The sequence below is a fragment of the Myxine glutinosa genome, chromosome 4 (assembly GCF_964187855.1).
Source record: "Myxine glutinosa chromosome 4, kmMyxGlut1.1, whole genome shotgun sequence".
In the NCBI taxonomy this organism is placed as follows: domain Eukaryota; kingdom Metazoa; phylum Chordata; class Myxini; order Myxiniformes; family Myxinidae; genus Myxine; species Myxine glutinosa.
This window is the reverse complement of record NC_136264.1, coordinates 130,106,034-130,125,857: the sequence shown is the minus strand read 5'-3', so window position 1 is coordinate 130,125,857 and position 19,824 is coordinate 130,106,034. Positions and strand designations below refer to the sequence as shown.

At 43.6% G+C, this 19,824-nt stretch overlaps 1 protein-coding gene across 2 annotated transcripts in view; it reads left to right on the top strand.

The window, feature by feature from the left end:
* LOC137425204 (endothelin-converting enzyme 2-like) overlaps positions 1-19,824 on the top strand; it is a 150,956-nt gene that overhangs the window by 59,256 nt on the left and 71,876 nt on the right. For both annotated transcript variants that reach the window (XM_068113386.2, XM_078776402.1), the window contains exon 10: positions 440-553. In XM_068113386.2, coding sequence (XP_067969487.2) covers positions 440-553 — 114 coding nt within the window. The remainder of the gene's footprint in view (positions 1-439; positions 554-19,824) is intronic.

Here is a 19,824-nt window from a genome sequence, read left to right as displayed (position 1 = left end):
TATGGATTTCCAAAGCCTCAATAGCTTTCGGAAACCCTCAAACTTGAGGATGCTCCACATGGTATTGGGTATACGTACAACGAATCCAGAGAGTGCACACCTGTCCATCTGTAGGAAAATTGTAGTGAACACTATTTGTCAAACCATGTGACCTCCTTCCATTCATGACGCTTGGGTGCTTATCTTTTGGAACAGTATATTTACACAAACTTTCAGTGCGTGGCGTGAACGAATGCTTATAATTTACCATGAGGTATTTTATCAGATTTACAACTCGGAAAACAAGTGTAACTTAATCAATGTTGAACCAATGTTGGCATCAATTATTCAGCGTTGATGAAATAGCATCTTGCTATCTGGGTACGAGTTGGGTTTATCATGAGGAAGGGAATTGGAAGGTTTCGAGGTGCCTTGTGAATATTTCTGTTTTTCCCATTAGGAGGCGCTAACCCCACGCTGGGAGTATTGCCTCGAGGAGACAAACGGGACGTTTGGTCCTGCTCTTCAGGCGATATTTGCTCGCTCAAAATCGAGCAACACGACCTGCAGGATGGTGAGTTGGTGGCTTTAGAAAGTCGCTCCCAGTGGTTTGTCATATTTGGGAAATGGAGTTGTACGTTTTGACAAATGCACCCTTGAGATTGAAAAAGGAATGCTATTTTCTGTGCATTCACTGGGAAGGTTCGATTTTGTTTTAATGGCAAAACCTGTAAATATTGCATTATGATGAGCAATGTATTCAATATGTCCTTTAAACTACAAATTTCTGCCTCGGGCTTTCAAGTGAAAGGCATTTATTGGTTTGTTCACAAGAGTTACAGGAGTGATTACTAAAAACAAGACATGGTTGCAGATTTTTTTTCTCCCCCGTTTTAGGAAAGGCAGTCCTTTATTATACAATCTCAGGACAAATGTCTGCATTATTTAAATTAAAAAGCTTCTCTGCTTCTTGAAATATATATGAGGGTGCTTCAAATTTGATGTGGACATTTGTTCATACTTGTAGCTGCGTAGTGCGTAGGCATGAGGGCATTTACAATAAGCTGTACAGTCGACAAGATACTCAGTAGTCCAAGACACACTAACACACTTAGTATATATATACTAGTGGGGTCACCCGTGGGAATCCCACGGGCATGGACGTGTGTGACATTTGGACATTTTGATTTAGATGCTGCACATTAAATTTTACAAAATGGTTACTGGCAATTCATCAGATCCAGAAATGGTGTAATGAACACAATTTATTTATTTCACATCATATGTGACCCCTCACTCCTCTCCACCTGACACTCTCCTCTCTCCACCCTCACACCTCTCCAATCCCACTCCCCCTCACACTCCTCTCCAATACCTCCTCACACTCCTCTCCAATACCTCCTCACACTCCCCTCCAATCCCTCACACTCCTCTCCAATACTCCTCACACTCCTCTCCAATACCTCCTCACATTCCTCTCCAATACCTCCTCATACTCCTCTCCAATCGTCCCTTACTCGCCTCTCCAATCGCTCCCCACTCGCCTCTCCAATCGCTCCCCACTCTCCTCTCCAATTGCTCCTCACTCTCCTCTCCAATCAGCCCTCACTCTCCAACCCCTCACTCCTCTCCAACCCCTCGCTCCTTTCCAACCCCTAGCCCCTCTCCAACTCCTCACACTCCTCTCCAATACCTCCTCACACTCCTCTCCAATCCCTCACACTCCTCACCAATCCCTCACACTCCTATCCAATCCCTCACACTCCTCTCCAATTCCTCATACTCCCCTCCAATCGTGCCTCACTCACCTCTCCAATCGCTCCTCATTCTCCTTTCCAATCGCTCCTCACTCTCCTCTCCAATCGCGCCTCACTCACCTCTCCAATCGCTCCTCACTCTCATCTCTGATCGCTCCTCACTCTCCTCTCCAATCGGTCCTCACTCTCCAACCCCTCGCTCCTCTCCAACCCCTTGCTCTTCTCCAACCCCTCACTCCTCTTCAACCCCTCACACTCCTCTCCAATACCTCCTCACATTCCTCTCCAATACCTCCTCACACTCCTCTCCAATTGCGCCTCACTGTCCTCTCCAATCACTCCTTACTCCCCTCTCCAATCGCTCCTCACTCCCCTCTCCAATTGCTCCTCACTCGCCTCTCCAATGGCAAGTAAATTACATTGTGAAAATTAAAGATTTCAAATAAACCTATTTAAAGTGTATGCGCACATAAATAGTAATAAAAAAAAACGTAGATATATCTCTCGGTAATTTCCTGAAACATAATTTTACTCCCGGATAATAATGTTGAATGAAATAAGAAAGAACGAAGATATATATGTCGTTTTTGTGCCGACTCTCATAAAAGGTAAAAGTAATATATCTCTGTATTTTCCCGTGTGTGCATGAATGTTCTCAATTATTTCTGACACCGAGTCTAAAACCATCGATAAAAATTAAATCAGATGGTGAATTCGAGATAAAATCGTGAGGGTGACTCAATGAATGGGCTTTATTTTACAGGCCTTTGAGAATTCATTTCGTTCTATAAATGGAAACTTTCATGGGATTCTCTTCCCGTTTTTTTTCAACTGAGTCTAAAACTATGTTAGCGACTGTTAAAAATGAAATGCTACATCGAAATAGAGTTGAAATAAACCTGTGTCAGAGAGAAAGACAGCACGGGCCTAACTAAACAGGCCTCAAAGCTATTCAAGGTAATAAAATGGTGGATATTTGTTTATATGAAGCCTCTCCAAGAATGGGTGGAGCTACTCTGCAAATGGAGGAAGCCACACCCCCGGACAGACAGACAGACAGACAGGCAGACAGAATCACCGGAGCCTATTATAATATATATATATATATATATATATATATATATATATATATATATATATATATATATATATATATATATATATATATATATATATATAAACTGTTACGTGCTCCTCCCCAAACCCCGGTCAGGGTGTACCTCCGAGCCTCGAGAGGAGTCACGGCAGAAAGATGTGTTATTCTGTGTGTCATAGATCAATGGTGAAACCACACCAATTGTTACCAACAAACAAGTATTGTATTAAGGTCACACAAGAATAACAGTACAATAACAATATTAATCAGTTGTACAACCAATATATCATTCCTATGATGGTACCATCAGTTTCGTACAATATAACTCACTGTGCTCCAAGTGAGCGAAAATAACATTCCCAAAGTCTCTGTCCCAGCTTCAAGCCAAAGTTGGTTCTGGCTTAAATCCAAAGTCGATCCACTCCAGTGATCGTCAGAACGATGTTGTATCGAGACCAGAATCCCGTTCGGTTGACAGTCACACTGCCAAAGATGGGCAAAGGTACCCCCAAGAGGCGACTGGGAAATCACACCTTCGGGTATGGATGTTCAACGGCTCCCAATTGGCGAACCGCAAATTCCCATTCAAAATCCACGTTACACACACACACCAGGTTAACGTCTGGATGCGGTGAAAATGGTTGAAGCGAGGTGAAAAGCCTGGAGCGATCCGAAATCAGGCGCGAGGGAAAATGGCCAATGGTCCATTCTCGAGACGTAACGGCATTCCAATGATTCTCTTCGGAATCAACCGCAAATCCTGTCACGCAGGTTTATCTGTCACAGCGATAACAACTCTGTCGCAGGAATCCCTTTCCCAGGAAACCCCAAAGTTCGCTAGTGACCCCCGTTCGCCAGCGTTTGCTCCAAGACCACCAAGCAGCTTGGCTTCTGCTCCACCTTACTCGCTCCGCCTTCTTTTCCTCTTTCTTCCTCCTCTTCTTCTTCTTCGTCCGGGGCCCGATCCGGTTTCCGGTTTCTTTTAAAACACTAACTTTTTTTTTACCTTTTGAAAACAGTTATCTCTATATCACTTAAACGATAACAATAAAGTACATGCAACCAAAAATGTTTACAGTGGATGAGAACCACAACAACGGAAGTGACGAATCCATAACACTTCCTCCCCTCAAGAAAGAAAGTTGGAACATAGTGAAAACTTTCTTTGCATGAAAAAACTCTTTTAACAAACAAAAGTAAAACTCACCCCCAAATGATCAATTCACGTGAGCAACAATAATTAATATTCCCCAAAATAAAGCAACAAAACTTCCAAACAACCTGCAGGAATTTCGAAAGTTAGTTCACTCTGGATAAAGCATCAGCAACGACATTATCCCTGCCCTTTACATGCTCAATTTCCAAGTTGAACTCCTGCAAAGCCAAACTCCATCTCATCAACCTCTGATTTTTATTTTTCATTTTTGAATGAAGGTTAAGGGGTTGTGATCAGTGAAGCCTTTTATAGGAAAAGTAGTCGTTCCTAAATACACCTCATAATGCTGAAGCGCTAGCAGGAGAGCAAGAGTCTCTTTTTCCACGGTGGCATAATTTGCCTGATGTTTGTTAAACTTTTTCGAATAGTAGCACACCGGGTGATCCACGCCATCACCATCTTCCTGCAATAGAACTGCCCCAGCCCCCACATCACTTGCATCAATGGCCAACTTGAATGGTTCTTGAAAATCCGGGGCTGCTAGGACAGGAGAGCTCATTAATATCGCTTTGACGTGGGCAAAGGCAGCTTGACATTTGTCATCCCAAACAAACTTGGTCTCTTTCCTCAGCAAATTCGTTAAAGGGGCTACCACATCAGAAAAATTCCTGCAAAACCGCCGGTACCAACCAGCCATACCCAAGAATCTCATAAGCTCCTTCTTCCCTTTTGGAACTTGGAAGCGATCAATGGCTTCTATCTTGGCTGTCACCAGTTGCACCTGACCCTGACCTACTACATGGCCTAGGAACACCACCTGTGCTTTTACCAACTCACTCTTAGATAAGTTGATGGTCAACCCTTCCTTGGTCAGTTTCTTGAAAAATGCATGAATTTGTTTAATATGATCTTCCATGGTCATGGTGTGGATGATGACATCATCCAGATAAGCCTCCACCCCCTCAAGGTCTGCAATAAGCTTATTAATCATCCGTTGAAATGTAGCAGGCCCGTTTTTCAATCCAAAGGGAAGAACCTTGTACTGATACAACCCATTTGGTGTGACTAAAGCCGAGATTTCCTTGGCTCTATCAGTAAGAGGAATCTGCCAATACACTTTCAGCAAGTCGAATTTAGTTACAAATTTAGCTGGGCCTATTCTATCAATACGCTGGGCCTATTCTATCAATACGGTCATCAATCCTCGGGATGGGATATGAGTCGGTCTTGGTCACTGCATTAACCCGTTTTAAATCCATACAACAGTGAAAACTGCCATCGGGTTTTGGAACCAACACACATGGTGAGCTCCATTCACTGCTGCTTGGTTCGATGATGTCATTCTCCAACATATACTGAACCTCCTTCTGAAGATACTCCATCTTCACAGGGTTCATCCGATAGGGGTGTTGCTTCACAGGAGTGGCTTCCCCCACCTCAATATCATGATATACCAGGTCAGTACGACCAGGTACATCTGTGAACAAATGTGCAAACTCAAAAATTAGGCTGGATAGTTGTCCTTGTTGTTCCCTCGTCAAATGACCTAATTTCTCATCTAAATGACAACACTTCTGTGTTCGTCAATCTGGGACAAGCCTGGTCATCAAAGTTATCAAACTTCACACCGGCCTCAACCTCTGGATTCTCTTGCACCCCGACTACAGGTAAGACAGGTGAGACAGGAACCATTTTTTCCACAGGCTTCCTCTCATAATATTTCTTCAGTCGGTTGACATGACACAGCTGCCGCTTTTTCCGTCGGTCGGGAGTTGTCACCACGTAATCTGTTTCATTAACCCTCCTTTCGATTGCATAGGGACCAAAATATCTAGCCTGTAGTGGCTGACCTGGAACAGGAAGCAACACTAACACTCGGTCCTCAGGACTGAAATTTCTTATCTGAGATTTCTTGTCATGTCTCACTTTAATTTTATCCTGTGTCACTTTCAAGTTTCTTCTTGCAACTTCACAAGCCTTTGCCAATCTGTGCCTAACCGTTGACACATACTCCACCACTGTTGACTGTGACTCCTCCTGTAGCCACTGTTCTTTCACCAATTTCAATGGTCCTCGAACTGCATGTCCAAACACAAGTTCAAAAGGACTGAATCCCAATGACTCCTGAACAGATTCCCTCGTAGCAAACAACAATAAGGGTATTCCTTCATCCCAATCCTTGCCACATTCAAAACAGTACGTTCTGATCACATTCTTAAATGTCTGGTGGAACCTTTCCAAGGCCCCTTGGCTCTCGGGATTGTAAGTACTTGATCTTACTTGCTCCACTCCCAACAGGTGTACCACTTGCTGAAAAAGTGTTGACATGAAATTGGAACCCTGATCAGACTGGATGACTTTAGATAGGCCAACCAAAGTGAAAAATTTAATCAAGGCCTTCGCAATAACTGCCGCAGTAATTTTTCTAAGAGGCACTGCCTCTGGGAACCTTGTGGAAGCGCACATGATGGTCAGCAAATACTGATGTCCAGCCTTAGTTTTAGGTAAAGGGCCTACACAGTCAATAATGACATGGCTGAATGGTTCTTCAAAAGCTGGAATTGGTTTTAAAGGTGCGGATGGGACTTTCTGATTAGGTTTTCTCACCAGCTGGCAAGAGTGGCAAGATTTACAGAACTCTGCCACATTACGTCGCAATCCTGGCCAGAAAAAATGTACCAATATTCTGTCACATGTCTTGTTCACTCCAAGGTGCCCGGCCAAAGGTGTCTCATGCGCCAAACTCAATATCTCCTTCCGGTACGGCGGTGGCACCACAATTTGGTAATGAACTTTCCACTCATCATTTGCTGGCACATCCGGTGGTCTCCATTTTCTCATGAGTATTTCCCCTTTCATGAAGTAACCAACAGGTATCTTCATAGCCTCTTCCTCTGTAACGGCTTTATCAATCAAACTCCGGATCTCCGAATCTCCGTGTTGTTCTTCAACAAGTCTCTTTCGAACCAGCACCGTTTGTTCAACCTCGTTCCCAGATGTCTCCGACGGACACTCCATTTCCTCTTTTGTTCCAGATGCCACCTTTTCCTTAAGTTCCTTGATGTCACTCCCTTTCTTATTACCTCTTTCAGAATTTTCCTCCAATACCTCTAAGGAACTCAAATCCACATCTCCTTCCTTCTCCTTCTCTTCAGAGCGCTTCCTACCCATAGCATGAGTCACTGCACAGGATGGAAAGATACCCGGAATCTCCTGCTCTAACTGTGCGGTGTTATTTTCCATACTGGGCTTTTCAACCACCATTGGATTACCAGAAACTCGACCACCGGCCAAATCATTCCCGATAATAAAAGAGATTCCCTCTCCAGGAAGAGTGGCTTGTAAACCTACGGTGACCGGTCCTGACACCAAATCAGACTTCAAATGGATGACATGAAGAGGAGCTTTAACATAGCCACCAACCCCCTGTAAAAGAACACTAACACCAGTTGCCGTCTTCTCTGGCGATGGCAAAATGCCCTCAAGCATCAAAGATTGATGTGCTCCTGTGTCCCTCAATACCCTAACAGGTCTCTGGTTCGTTAAGTCTCCATCCAGTGACACAAACCCCTTTGAAATAAAAGGTTTGTAACCCTCTTGAACAAGGTCGTTCTGTGATGCCGTAACTTTGGCATGGGAACCCTCACAAGGCACTGTCCTCCAAGGACGATTTCTCGCATTGGCCAATGCATTCGGAGTTGCACTCGTTTGACTCCGCTCCTGATTTTTCCTTTTCAGGGCATAACATTGGGACATTAAATGCCCAGGTTTATTGCAAAAAGCGCAAGTAGGCTCAGAGGAAAAACTCGTGGTCTGCCTCGGACCCCCCGGAAGATAAGTCTGTCTTGGAACTGTAGTCTGCTGACCCCTAAAAGTCGCGGTGTCAGATTTGTCCCCATAGTCCTCTCTAGGCCGCCTCCCTGAAAATCTGTTCTCCGAACCTGATTTACCACAACTCCCCAGGCTAACTCGAGGCGGGAAGTTAAGTTTGTGGAACCCCATCCTGTGTGTCAAGGCATAGTCATCTGCTACGGTTGCTGCCTCATACAACTCTGGTACTTTCTTTTCATCCAGATGTACTTTAATGTCCACGTGGACACACTGTTTGAATTCCTCCACCAAAATCAATTGTCGTAACAGGTTGTAGTCTTTCCCAATCTCCTTCGAGTCACACCACCTATCAAACATGGTTTCCTTCATTCTGGCAAATTCCACATGGGTCTCACTCTCCCTCTTCCTGGCATTCCTGAATTTTTGCCGGTAGGCTTCAGGGACCAATTCATAGGCTTTGAGAATGGCTTTCTTCACGATCTCATAATCTGCACATTGATCAATCGGTAAAGCCGAAAATATATCTTGAGCTTTACCCACCAGAACACTTTGCACTAACATAGTCCAGGACCCCACAGGCCATTTTAGCATTTGAGCCACCTCAAAATGTAAAAATAACTTGGCTACATCCTTTTCATTGAAGGGTGGAACCAGCCTCACATGCCTCCCAACATCCCAAGAGTTCTGACTAGTTGTCGAACTAGCCGGCATGGATACTACTTCTCTCCGTTCTCCCAGTAATTCCAGCTCCTTGAGTTTAAGTTCCTTCTGATACTCCATGTCACGTTCCTTTAACTCCCTTTCGGCTCTCCTTTCCTCTGCTCTTTCCTTTGCTCTTCTTTCTTCTTCAGCTCTCCTTTCCTCTGCTCTTCTCTCATCAAGTTCCTTTTCAGCTCTCCTTTCCTCTGCTCTTTCCTCTGCTCTTCTTTCATCGAGTTCTCGTTCCTGTTCTGCTCTTTCCTTTGCTCTTCTTTCCTCGGCTTTCCATTCCAACTCTTTTAACCTTTCTTGGCTCTGCAGTTGCATCTCCATTTTCCGGGGCTCCACATTTCCTTTTTCCTCGGGTAACCAATCCAAGGCTACCTCTTCCCATGTTCCTTGTCCCACTAGAGACTCTAACACCAATGTCTGCATCTCTGCTTTCTTCATACTAACTCGGACCTCCAAGTTAAAATATTTGGCCAATATCATGAGTTCCGATCTTTTTAACGCCTGGAACTGTGCCTCATTAGGGGACGCCGCAAACTTTTCTGCGTCAAACACCATGGTGACTATCAGTTAGCACCTGTTAACTTTCACACAAATTTTTTTCCAATTTTTGAAAAAAATTGGGAATGTTAGGAAATTCCAAATTTGGGAATTTTGGGAATGTTAGGGAATTCTATCCCGGCCGAGACCCCAAATTTCTGTTACGTGCTCCTCTCCAAACCCCGGTCACGGTGTACCTCCGAGCCTCGAGAGGAGTCACGGCAGAAAGATGTGTTATTCTGTGTGTCAAAGATCAATGGTGAAACCACACCAATTGTTACCAACAAACAAGTATTGTATTAAGGTCATACAAGAATAACAGTACAATAACAATATTAATCAATTGTACAACCAATATATCATTCCTATGATGGTACCATCAGTTTCGTACAATATAACTCACTGTGCTCCAAGTGAGCGAAAATAACATTCCCAATGTCTCTGTCCCAGCTTCAAGCCAAAGTTGGTTCCGGCTTCAAGCCAAAGTCTATCCACTCCAGTGATCGTCAGAACGATGTTGTATCGAGACCAGAATCCCGTTTGGTTGACAGTCACACTGCCAAAGATGGGCAAAGGTACCCTCAAGAGGTGACTGGGAAATCACACCTTCGGGTATGGATGTTCAACGGCTCCCAATCGGCGAACCGCAAATTCCCACTCAAAATCCACGTTACACACACACACACCAGGTTAACGTCTGGATGTGGTGAAAATGGTTGAAGCGAGGTGAAAAGCCTGGAGCGATCCGAAATCAGGCGCGAGGCAAAATGGCCAACGGTCTGTTCTCGAGACGTAACGGCATTCCAATGATTCTCTTCGGAATCAACCGCAAAACCTGTCACTCAGGTTTATCTGTCACAGCGATAACAACTCTGTCGCAGGAATCCCTTTCCCAGGAAACCCCAAAGTTCGCTAGTGACCCCCGTTTGCTTGCGTTTGCTCCAAGACCTCCAAGCAGCTCGGCTTCTGCTCCACCTTACTCGCTCCGCCTTCTTTTCCTCTTTCTTCCTCCTCTTCTTCTTCTTCATCTGGGGCCCGATCCGGTTTCCGGTTTCTTTTAAAACACTAACTTTTTTTACCTTTTGAAAATAGTTATCTCTATATCACTTAAATGATAACAATAATAGTACATGCAACCAAAAATGTTTACAGTGGATGAGAACCACAACAACGGAAGTGACGAATCCGTAACAATACATACACAGTCTATGTACGGGGTGAGTCAGAAACATGGTTATTTTTAACACTCATGTAAAAGTAATAAAAAGTTGTATTTCAAAACAAATTCTTACAAGAAAGTGAAGTACATAACATGCCATTCATATGTGGAAAATAACATCTAGGTCCTAGGAGATGCGCACCATTTTGTCTGGCACATTCCTCCAATCTTGGATGCCAATTATTCATGACATTCTGCAACATGGCCATGCATTCCCTCGCAAAAATTATTTTGGGCAATCTCATCATCTTGGCTTAATTCCTGGACAGTTTGAATTTTATAGAGATATAAAAGTTTAAATCCTAATGCGATATGTGGCGTAGTGACATGTGAGAAATTCTTAAGGCTGATGCATGCTTTCAGCTGGAGTGATGCGGACTACTCAAAACTGACTCCCTTACACGCTCAATGTTTTGTGCCGGAGGGGGAGTTCTTACTGATTTGAGTGCTCCCGGCGGTTTCTCTTTTAAAGCTGAACCGGTTCTATCAAACTTCTGAACCCATAACTTGATAGCACAAACAGATGGCACATTCCCATGATGTTGAACATTGAAATGGAGTTTGAATTGATGTTGTGCAGCAGTTGCACTATCATTATTCTTGTAAAAAGCTTTCATAGTGAAAGCGCGTTCTTCACCCGACCAGTTCCACATGGTCACTTGTGTTCTGCCTGCAAAAAAGAAAACTAAATTGGTAAAAAAAATAAACAATAATAATACATGTTATGTCCTTCAATATCATGATGAATTGATTTTGAAATACAATTTTTTATTTCCTTCAATAATTACAAATTTCAAAAATGACCATATTTCTGGCTCACCCTGTGCATGTGTGTGTATATATATATATATATATATATATATATATATATATATATATATATATATATATATATATGTATACACACACACATACACAGTATATATACAGTCTATACACAGTATATATATATATATATATATATATATATATATATATATATATATATATATATATGTTGTTGTGGAAATGACTTCTAGCGGCTAAGAATATACAGATTAGAATAGTTATTTCCTTTAGTTCATGTTTTAGCGTAAGAGTGAGGTAAAATGCACTGTACAATGAATATGCGTCAATAATCATATATAAAGCATGTCGTCTCTCCTCCAAATGTTTTTCTACGACCGTTTTTCTGAAACCCCTTATTAGTGTTTTATCTCTTGTGCATCTGTGTTCTATGCTCTTTATTTAAAAAGTGACCTTGTGGGCCAAGCGAGGTGGGAGTTCTGGCATGCTCTTGCCAAGACATGAACCTTCGGGAGGGCCTGACAAGTTTAAGGGTGTGGTTTCGGCTTAAGTGGTGCCTGAAGGGCCAATAAGCGTAGAATGGGCAGGGCTTGGCAATGTCACGGGGGCAGGGAGGGAGGGGGAGTTGTTGTCGACCGAGGTCATAAAAGGGCTGGCCGACAGCAAGTACCGTCTTTCCAGTCTTGGGTTCACCTGGAGAGCCATGACTCTGGGAGTTCGGAGGAGGTAAGCAGACTCATGGATGAACAGATGGGGAGAAAGGGCCAGCATCTCGCACTATCATGCCATAGACTCCTCTTCCACCCAGGATGCATGACTAGCACCGTGCCAGCTCTTCATTTTTACCGGCAGGACTACGGTCCCTTTCTGCCTCTCATGCTCCGGACACACCCCATTGGACTTGTGGTGCTTGACCAGGCCATAATATGGTAATCATTGTCTCGTCTATTTTTCCCCCTGGTCTTCCCCGTTGGTGTGCCTGAGGTTTTAAGATTCGATAAGTAAGATCTTTTTGAAGTTAGAAAAACCCTGAAACAACTGTCAGTGACATCACCAACAACCTCCAGAGTTCAAAGGTGAAAGTATCACAATCTACCTTTTGCAGAAGACTTCCCGTTGGTGTGCAAAGAAGATGCAAACCTCTCATTATCTCCAAAAATATAGAGGCCAGTAGAGTTCTGGTACCAAGTTTCATAGACCGTTGAGAACAAGATAAACCTTTACCAGAGTGATTGAAAGGCGAAAGTGTGGAGAAAGGTAGGAACTGCATATGATCCAAAGCATACTACCTCATCTATGAACCATGTTGGCTTGGGCTTGCAAGACTGCCTCTGGAATGGGCTCACTCATTTTTATGGATGATGGAACTAATGATGGCAGCAGCAGTTAATCTGTGCACCATACGAAACTGCTCTCTCTCTCTCTCTCTCTCTCTCTCTCTCTCTCTCTCTCTCTCTCTCTCTCTCTCTCTCTCACTCTCACTCTCACTCTCACTCTCTCTCTCACTCTCTCTCACTCTCTCTCACTCTCTCTCACTCTCTCTCACTCTCTCTCACTCTCTCTCACTCTCTCTCGGCATGAAAGCTGCATTCACAGGTTCCGCATTTGCATTTTTGCCATTTACCTCATGTATAAACATTCACTGCTTCGGTAATCTATATAAATAAAACACAGTTTGCGTGTTTGTGTGTGTGTGTGTGTGTGTGTGTGTGTGTGTGTGTGATACCTATAGACTCCTAAACAGAGAGGCTCACGTACTTGATTTTTGGCATAGACATGGCCATTGGGCCTGGGAAGGACATGGCCTACCTAAAAATGACCTCCGATGACGAGATCCATATTTTTAATTCATATTTAACTTAGCGCATTTCAGCGAGGAACATTATACACTGATCTCAGCCTGTACCAGAGCAGCTCGCTGATTCGCTCAGAGCGATCACGTGATGTTCCATCCTCGCCGTCAGACTCCACGCTGCCTGCTATACTATAGATCAGTGGCTATACTCCCACGCAGGCTGCATTGGGATTAAGTGGGGATTATCAGTGGCAGCCTGGTCACCAGCGTCTGAAGAATGAAGTTTGGACGTACGAGCCAGGCCAGGCTGCCAAGTTCAAGTTGCCTGATACCATGCCCGTTTACACTCTCTGCGAATGTATGGGGGTCGAGGCTCCTGTGTGTGTGGGGGCGGAGGTTTGGTAGGGAGGGGGGGGGGGGTCCATCCAAGGTCTGTCTGAGGCCGAGTTTTTTTTTCTTTCATCTTTAGATCCATATTTTTAGCCATAACTTAGCGCATTTCCGATTGGGTTCTGAACATTACAGCCTCTGCCTCAGCTCAGAGCGATCACGTGACAATTTTCAAGTTTGCAAGGAAGAAGGCACTAGACCCCAGCCCCATATATACATCACTGCCTGCACCATCAATTTGCATGTTATCGGTTACCTTTTATGGCTCACTCAGGATCTTCGTCAGGCGAGCGAGCGAGTTAGCCAATCACCTGGGAGCATGAGGCCACGTTGGCCACGCCCATGACGTGGGATTAGCAAGACGTCGTTTGTTTAATTCCAGAGTCGTTCAGGATCTTCATCTGGCTAGTGAGCGAGTTAGGTTACCACGTGCAAACGTAAACGTAAAAGTGAAAAAAATTGAATTTGTCTACGAGTTCACACATGGAAGACTGACTGTGATAAAGGCAATGCCACCAAAGAAAAGAAATTTGTCGCGTTCAACCGACAAGTTGAACCGAAAAGTTCAACCGACAAGTTGAATTTTATAGAGATATAAAAGTTTAAATCCTTATGCAATATGTGGCGTAGTGACATGTGAGAAATTCTTAAGGCTGATGCATGCTTTCAGCTGGAGTGATGCGGACTACTTAAAACTGACTCCCTTACACGCTCAATGTTTTGTGCCGTTCTTACTGATTTGAGTGCTCCCGGCGGTTTCTCTTTTAAAGCTGAACCGGTTCTCTCAAACTTCTGAACCCATAACTTGATAGCACAAACAGATGGCACATTCCCATGATGTTGAACATTGAAATGGAGTTTGAATTGATGTTGTGCAGCAGTTGCACAAAAATTATTCTTGTAAAAAGCTTTCAAAGTGAAAGCGCGTTCTTCACCGGACCAGTTCCACATGGTCACTTCAGTGTTCTGCCGGCAAAAAAGAAAACTAAATTGGTAAAAAAAAGAAATAAATAATAATACATGTTATGTCCCTCAATATCATGATGAATTGATTTTGAAATACAATTTTTTATTTCCTTCAATAATTACAAATTTCAAAAATGACCATATTTCTGGCTCACCCTGTGTGTGTGTGTGTGTGTGTGTATGTATATATATATAATTATATATATAATTATATATATATATATATATATATATATGTTGTTGTGGAAATGACTTCTAGCGGCTAAGAATATACAGATTAGAATAGTTATTTCCTTTAGTTCATGTTTTAGCGTAAGAGTGAGGTAAAATGCACTGTACAATGAATATGCGTCAATAATCATATATAAAGCATGTCGTCTCTCCTCCAAATGTTTTTCTACGACCGTTTGAAACCCCTTATTAGTGTTTTATCTCTTGTGCATCTGTGTTCTATGCTCTTTATTTAAAAAGTGACCTTGTGGGCCAAGCGAGGTGGGAGTTCTGGCATGCTCTTGCCAAGACATGAACCTTCTGGAGGGCCTGACAAGTTTAAGGGTGTGGTTTCGGCTTAAGTGGTGCCTGAAGGGCCAATAAGCGTAGAATGGGCAGGCAATGTCACGCTTGGCAATGTCACGGGGGCAGGGAGGGAGGGGGAGTTTTTGTCGACCGAGGTCATAAAAGGGCTGGTCGACAGCAAGTATGGTCTTTCCAGTCTTGGGTTCACCTGGAGAGCCATGACTCTGGGAGTTCAGAGGAGGAAAGCAGACTCATGGATGAACAGATGGGGAGAAAGGGCCAGCATCTCGCACTATCATGCCATAGACTCCTCTTCCACCCAGGATGCATGACTAGCACCGTGCCAGCTCTTCATTTTTATCGGCAGGACTACGGTCCCTTTCTGCCTCTCATGCTCCGGACACACCCCATTGGACTTGTGGTTCTTTCCCGAAAAAAATTTCCCGAAAAAATTCCAAAAAAAAAGAAGAAAAATTGGAAAAGTTTTCAAAAAAAAATACCCTTAGGACATACCGACGGGAGAGATATGTGCATACCAGAAGTTTGGTACGATTTCATAAGAGTTTGATAAAGTAGTTCAGTGACAAGACAAGACAACACAACACAAGACAAGACAACAGAACACAGACGCTGCACAGATACATATATATATATATATCACCATGTTAGCCTGGTGTTGGCTTAACGGTCAGGGTGGCTGGCCTGGGATCCTTGGACCCTGAGTTAGAATCTCGGTTGGCCGTTGAATTAACACCAGGTGGGGTTTGATTCAGCCTGTCATCCTTTCGAGGTCAGCAAAATGAGTACCAGTGAACTGGGAATGCATGCATGTGCTTCTATCGCCAACGGCTGCCAGAAGCGGCTATGGTATGAATAATAATAATCTATCTATAATTCCAGTAATCTCTGTGTGAATGTCTGTGTGTCTGTGTGTTTGTCTGTGACCGCTGTTTCTCGACAACCACGGGTCCGATATACTTGAAACTTGCCAGGTATATTGCTGGGGACCCGAGGATGTGCCTTTTCAAGGTTTCATATTAATCGGACAAGTAGTTACCGAGCTATGGCGATTTAGCCGTTCGCCGTTCGCTTTGGCTTTGCGAATGGACCAAACCATTCATGTAAATAGAGGGGGGGGGGGGGGTTCTGTGGTCGTTCGCTTTGGCTTTGCGAATGGACCAAACCATTTCATGTAAATAGAGGGGGGGGGTTCTGTGGTCGTTACTGCCACGCGGTTTGGAATGTTTTTCCGAACGGGCACCCACGTACGGGCACGTCCTAGTAATAATAATAATAATAATATCAACGTGTGTGTGTGTGTGTGTGTGTGTGTGTGTGTGTGTGTGTGTGTGTGTGTGTGTGTGTGTGTGTGTGTGTGTGTGTGTGTGTGTGTGTGTGTGTGTGTGTGTGTGTGTGTGTGTGTGTGTGTGTGTGTGTAACAGGTTGAGAGTATTTCTTCTTCTTTTAATGGTCATTATTAACCCACCTTTTTGGGGGGGCGGGTTAAGATTGGCCTGAGCCTTCACGAACCAACTGTCCAGGCCTGGTGTTTGACTAGTTAAGGCAGGAATTTGGGATTTGACCATGGTGCCAGCGATTGCTCGCCTATTCTTTGCGAAGGACGCCATGGCATCTTTAACGCCCACCAACGAATGCTGGCAGACGAGAAGCCCATTTAACGTCCATCCGAGGGACGGTACCAAATTTGATGAATGACCCAGTATCAGGTTGAGAGTATAAATATGAAATTAATGTTATTACTCTGTGTGTGAAAGAATGTGCTTCTCAAGATGTGTGCTGATAAACGTAATGTAAACTAGTGCAAAACCTGCAGGCAACCCAGAGGCATGTCCTCGCACTTTTCCACTCTCCCTTTTATGCTTACAAGTCCCCATTCCACCACGGGCGTGCATAAGCACGGCTCCCCTTATTATCATTGTGCCCAAGGGAGAGGCTTTTGGTGGATGAGTACTGCTGTGTGAAGGGGTAAGGTATTCTTGCCCTTTGCGCAGCTGTAGAAAGCGCCTTAGTGCACTGAGAGACAGGTCATGAGTCGATGCACTTGCTGCACATCCTGTCTGGGCATTTTGCCTTGACTGCTGCCTGCAATATGTGCCTCTGCGCTTGAACGAATCTGATGGCGTGCGGGTCGGCCCGAGTCATCACAGTGAAAAGGTCACGTCGTGCATCCAACATACAGGCCAGACCTCGTCATCCTATCTCCCCCGATCCACATCTCCCATTATTTTATATTTCCTTTGCTTGCTTCTTTTATTTAGTTGCTCCCATCCTCTCTTCATCACTTTTGTGTATTTCTCAAGCTTGTGTTGGTAGCTATAGTTTTGGTTCATATTCAGTGTTACATGTTGTATGGCCATTCAGTGTCTGGCATCAGAGTCTGTTTGTTGCTTGTGTTGGGGGATAGAAGTGACTGCTGTTCCTTATTGTCCCCCGTCGCATCGCGGAGCGAAAGGGGGACTATGGTTTTCCCATCCGTCCGTGTGTGCGTCCGTCCGTGCGTGCGGACGTGCGTGCGTGTGTGCGTGCGTGTGTGCGTGTATGTGTGTGTGCGCGTACGTGCGTGTGTGCGTGCATGTGCGTGTGTGCGTGCATGTGTGTGTGTGCGTACGTGCGTGTGTGCGTGCGTAAGCGAAGGACCGAATTCTAATTTGGTGTGTGGGTGCAACCCACGTCAAAATCCAAGATGGCCGCCGCCATGTATGTCTGAACCTTGTGAGATGAATATCATGAAAAATAAGTGAAGTACCAACTTCTAATCTGGTGTGTGGGTGTATCTCTGCACAAGGAAGAACGCTATTGAAAATTGGGTCACGACGTCAAAATCCAAGATGGCCGCCGCCATGTATGTCTGAACCTTGTGAGCGGAATATCGTGAAAAATAAACGAACTACTAACTTCTAATCTGGTGTGTGGGTGTATCTACGCATAAGGAAGAACGCTATTGAAAATTGGGTCGCCACGTCAAAATCCAAGATGGCCGCCTTGCGGATTCCACTTTGTCAACTCGCATCACTTCACCGACGGGGGACCTAGGCGTAATTTGATTATACATTACCCATTGTTGATTATTATTTATTGTGATTTACTTTAAAATCATGGCTTGTTTGAATTGGTTCACGTGGAGACACCTTAAAAAAAAAATATTTGGGTTCATTAGATCAAAGAGGAAGTGTGGGAAAGCCCCGACTCTGTAATACTCGCCCCTACCATTCGTGGCATTCTGGGCTTAGCTAAAATGTAATAAATGTTTAGAACTCAACAGTTTGAGATCAGTGGATCGTACATGTTGCAATATTCTTTGTTTTCCTCCCGTTTTATGGCCTATCTTTGGATTATTATGAGCATCTCATTTTTAGAACTTTGTGAATGCTGCACGTATTTCTCAATTTATACTTGCATTACTTTTCATGGCATTTCTAGCTTTGGACACACACTTGTCCAATTTGAGTGAAAGCTTTTCTTTCCTTTCATTGTAGAATTATTTAGCAATTGTACATATCCAGTGTGCGTATCATATATAGTTTTTTTTAAATGATTTATTGTATTAAGCACTCGTAATGCTATAGATCAAGTTTTTTAACATCCTCGACAGATCAGTAAAAGTTTCTAATTGAAAAAACTGGACTTGCAAGTCGGTAGAGCCGACATTTCGGCGAGAATCCACTCGCGTTGTCACGGCAGATGTGGAAGTGAAGAAGAAGCTTGAAAATCGCCACGTGACCTCAACTGTCAGTAGGGTGAATTGGTCCAATCTAGGTGTCCCGTGACAATTATAGATGGCGTGGGAGAGATGGTATATCCTTGTCCCACGTCCGTGACAAATTAAATCGCAAACCGCCCCATTTGTTGAGAGATGTTGATTCAACTCTTTCCCAAATGGATTCCTTCACCCCACGAGCAAACCACGTCGTCGGCTCTACCGACTTGTAAGTCGAGCTTTTCAATTAGAAACTTTTACTGATTTAATTTGATTGGATGAATCATGAGAACCTGCATCGTGTTATCCTCAACAGATGCTAGTAAACATGTTTGAAGTGTTGTCGGCGGGGTTATCATTGTTTTGCAGCACTACCTGACCAAGGTTTCAATTTTTATTGTGTTTACTGCCCTTAACAAGTTTGCAAAACTTTTTTTTTGTTATAAGTCCTTTTTAGATGTTTTTCCACTTGTCTTGGACAGTTGAACTTGTGATGAATGATAGCACATAAAACCTTTATATATATATATGCATTGCAAATATGCATCTGTGCTTTTGAAAGGTCTGGCAGGATAACTTAGAGGTATGTGCACTCGTCTTTGAGCTGTCTTATCCTGGGTTTATCTTAATTCAGCTAACAACTGTTACCCTTATGCAGGGCGAGGCCTCAATGTGTGCGCCCTCCACCAGAGGGAGGCCAAGTAGTCAGGGCCCTTAGGGATATTTTGGTTCAAATTCTTCCAAAAGCATCAAATTTGGCGCAGATGTTGCCCATGCCATACTCTTTCGATTTTTGACGGGCGCCAAGGGCGGTATGATCCGGGGACCATACCGGTCCATCCCGCCATGTCACCTGACCTATGACGTCATAATTAGGATATGCATCCAATCACATGGCGTACTATAAGTGGTCAAAGTTCAAAATGAATCGATCGAAAAATGAAGGCAGGGATCCATTTTTAAGGTTTTCATAAAATCCAATATGGCCGCGAGGTCACATGACCTATGACGTCATATTTATGACATGTATACAATCATGTATACATGAACCCGGATCATGATCGCACAAAAATTAAACACAAGGATATGGCATACAGTTCATAAAACATCAAAATCCGTACCTTTGTAATTAGACTGATGAACTGCATATGCCTGAAAATTAGGAAATAGACATGTAAATATTTCCTCTAATTGTCAAAAATAAGGTCAGAGTTCGATTACCCAACCCAGAAACATAAAATGGTGAACCTCGCGTAAATCTTGACAAAAAACTCAAAAACCGACATGTTTGACTCAAAAATGACCTTTAAGATGACCTTGAGGGTTGACCTTGACCTCGAATCATCAAAATAACATCATAATTGGAT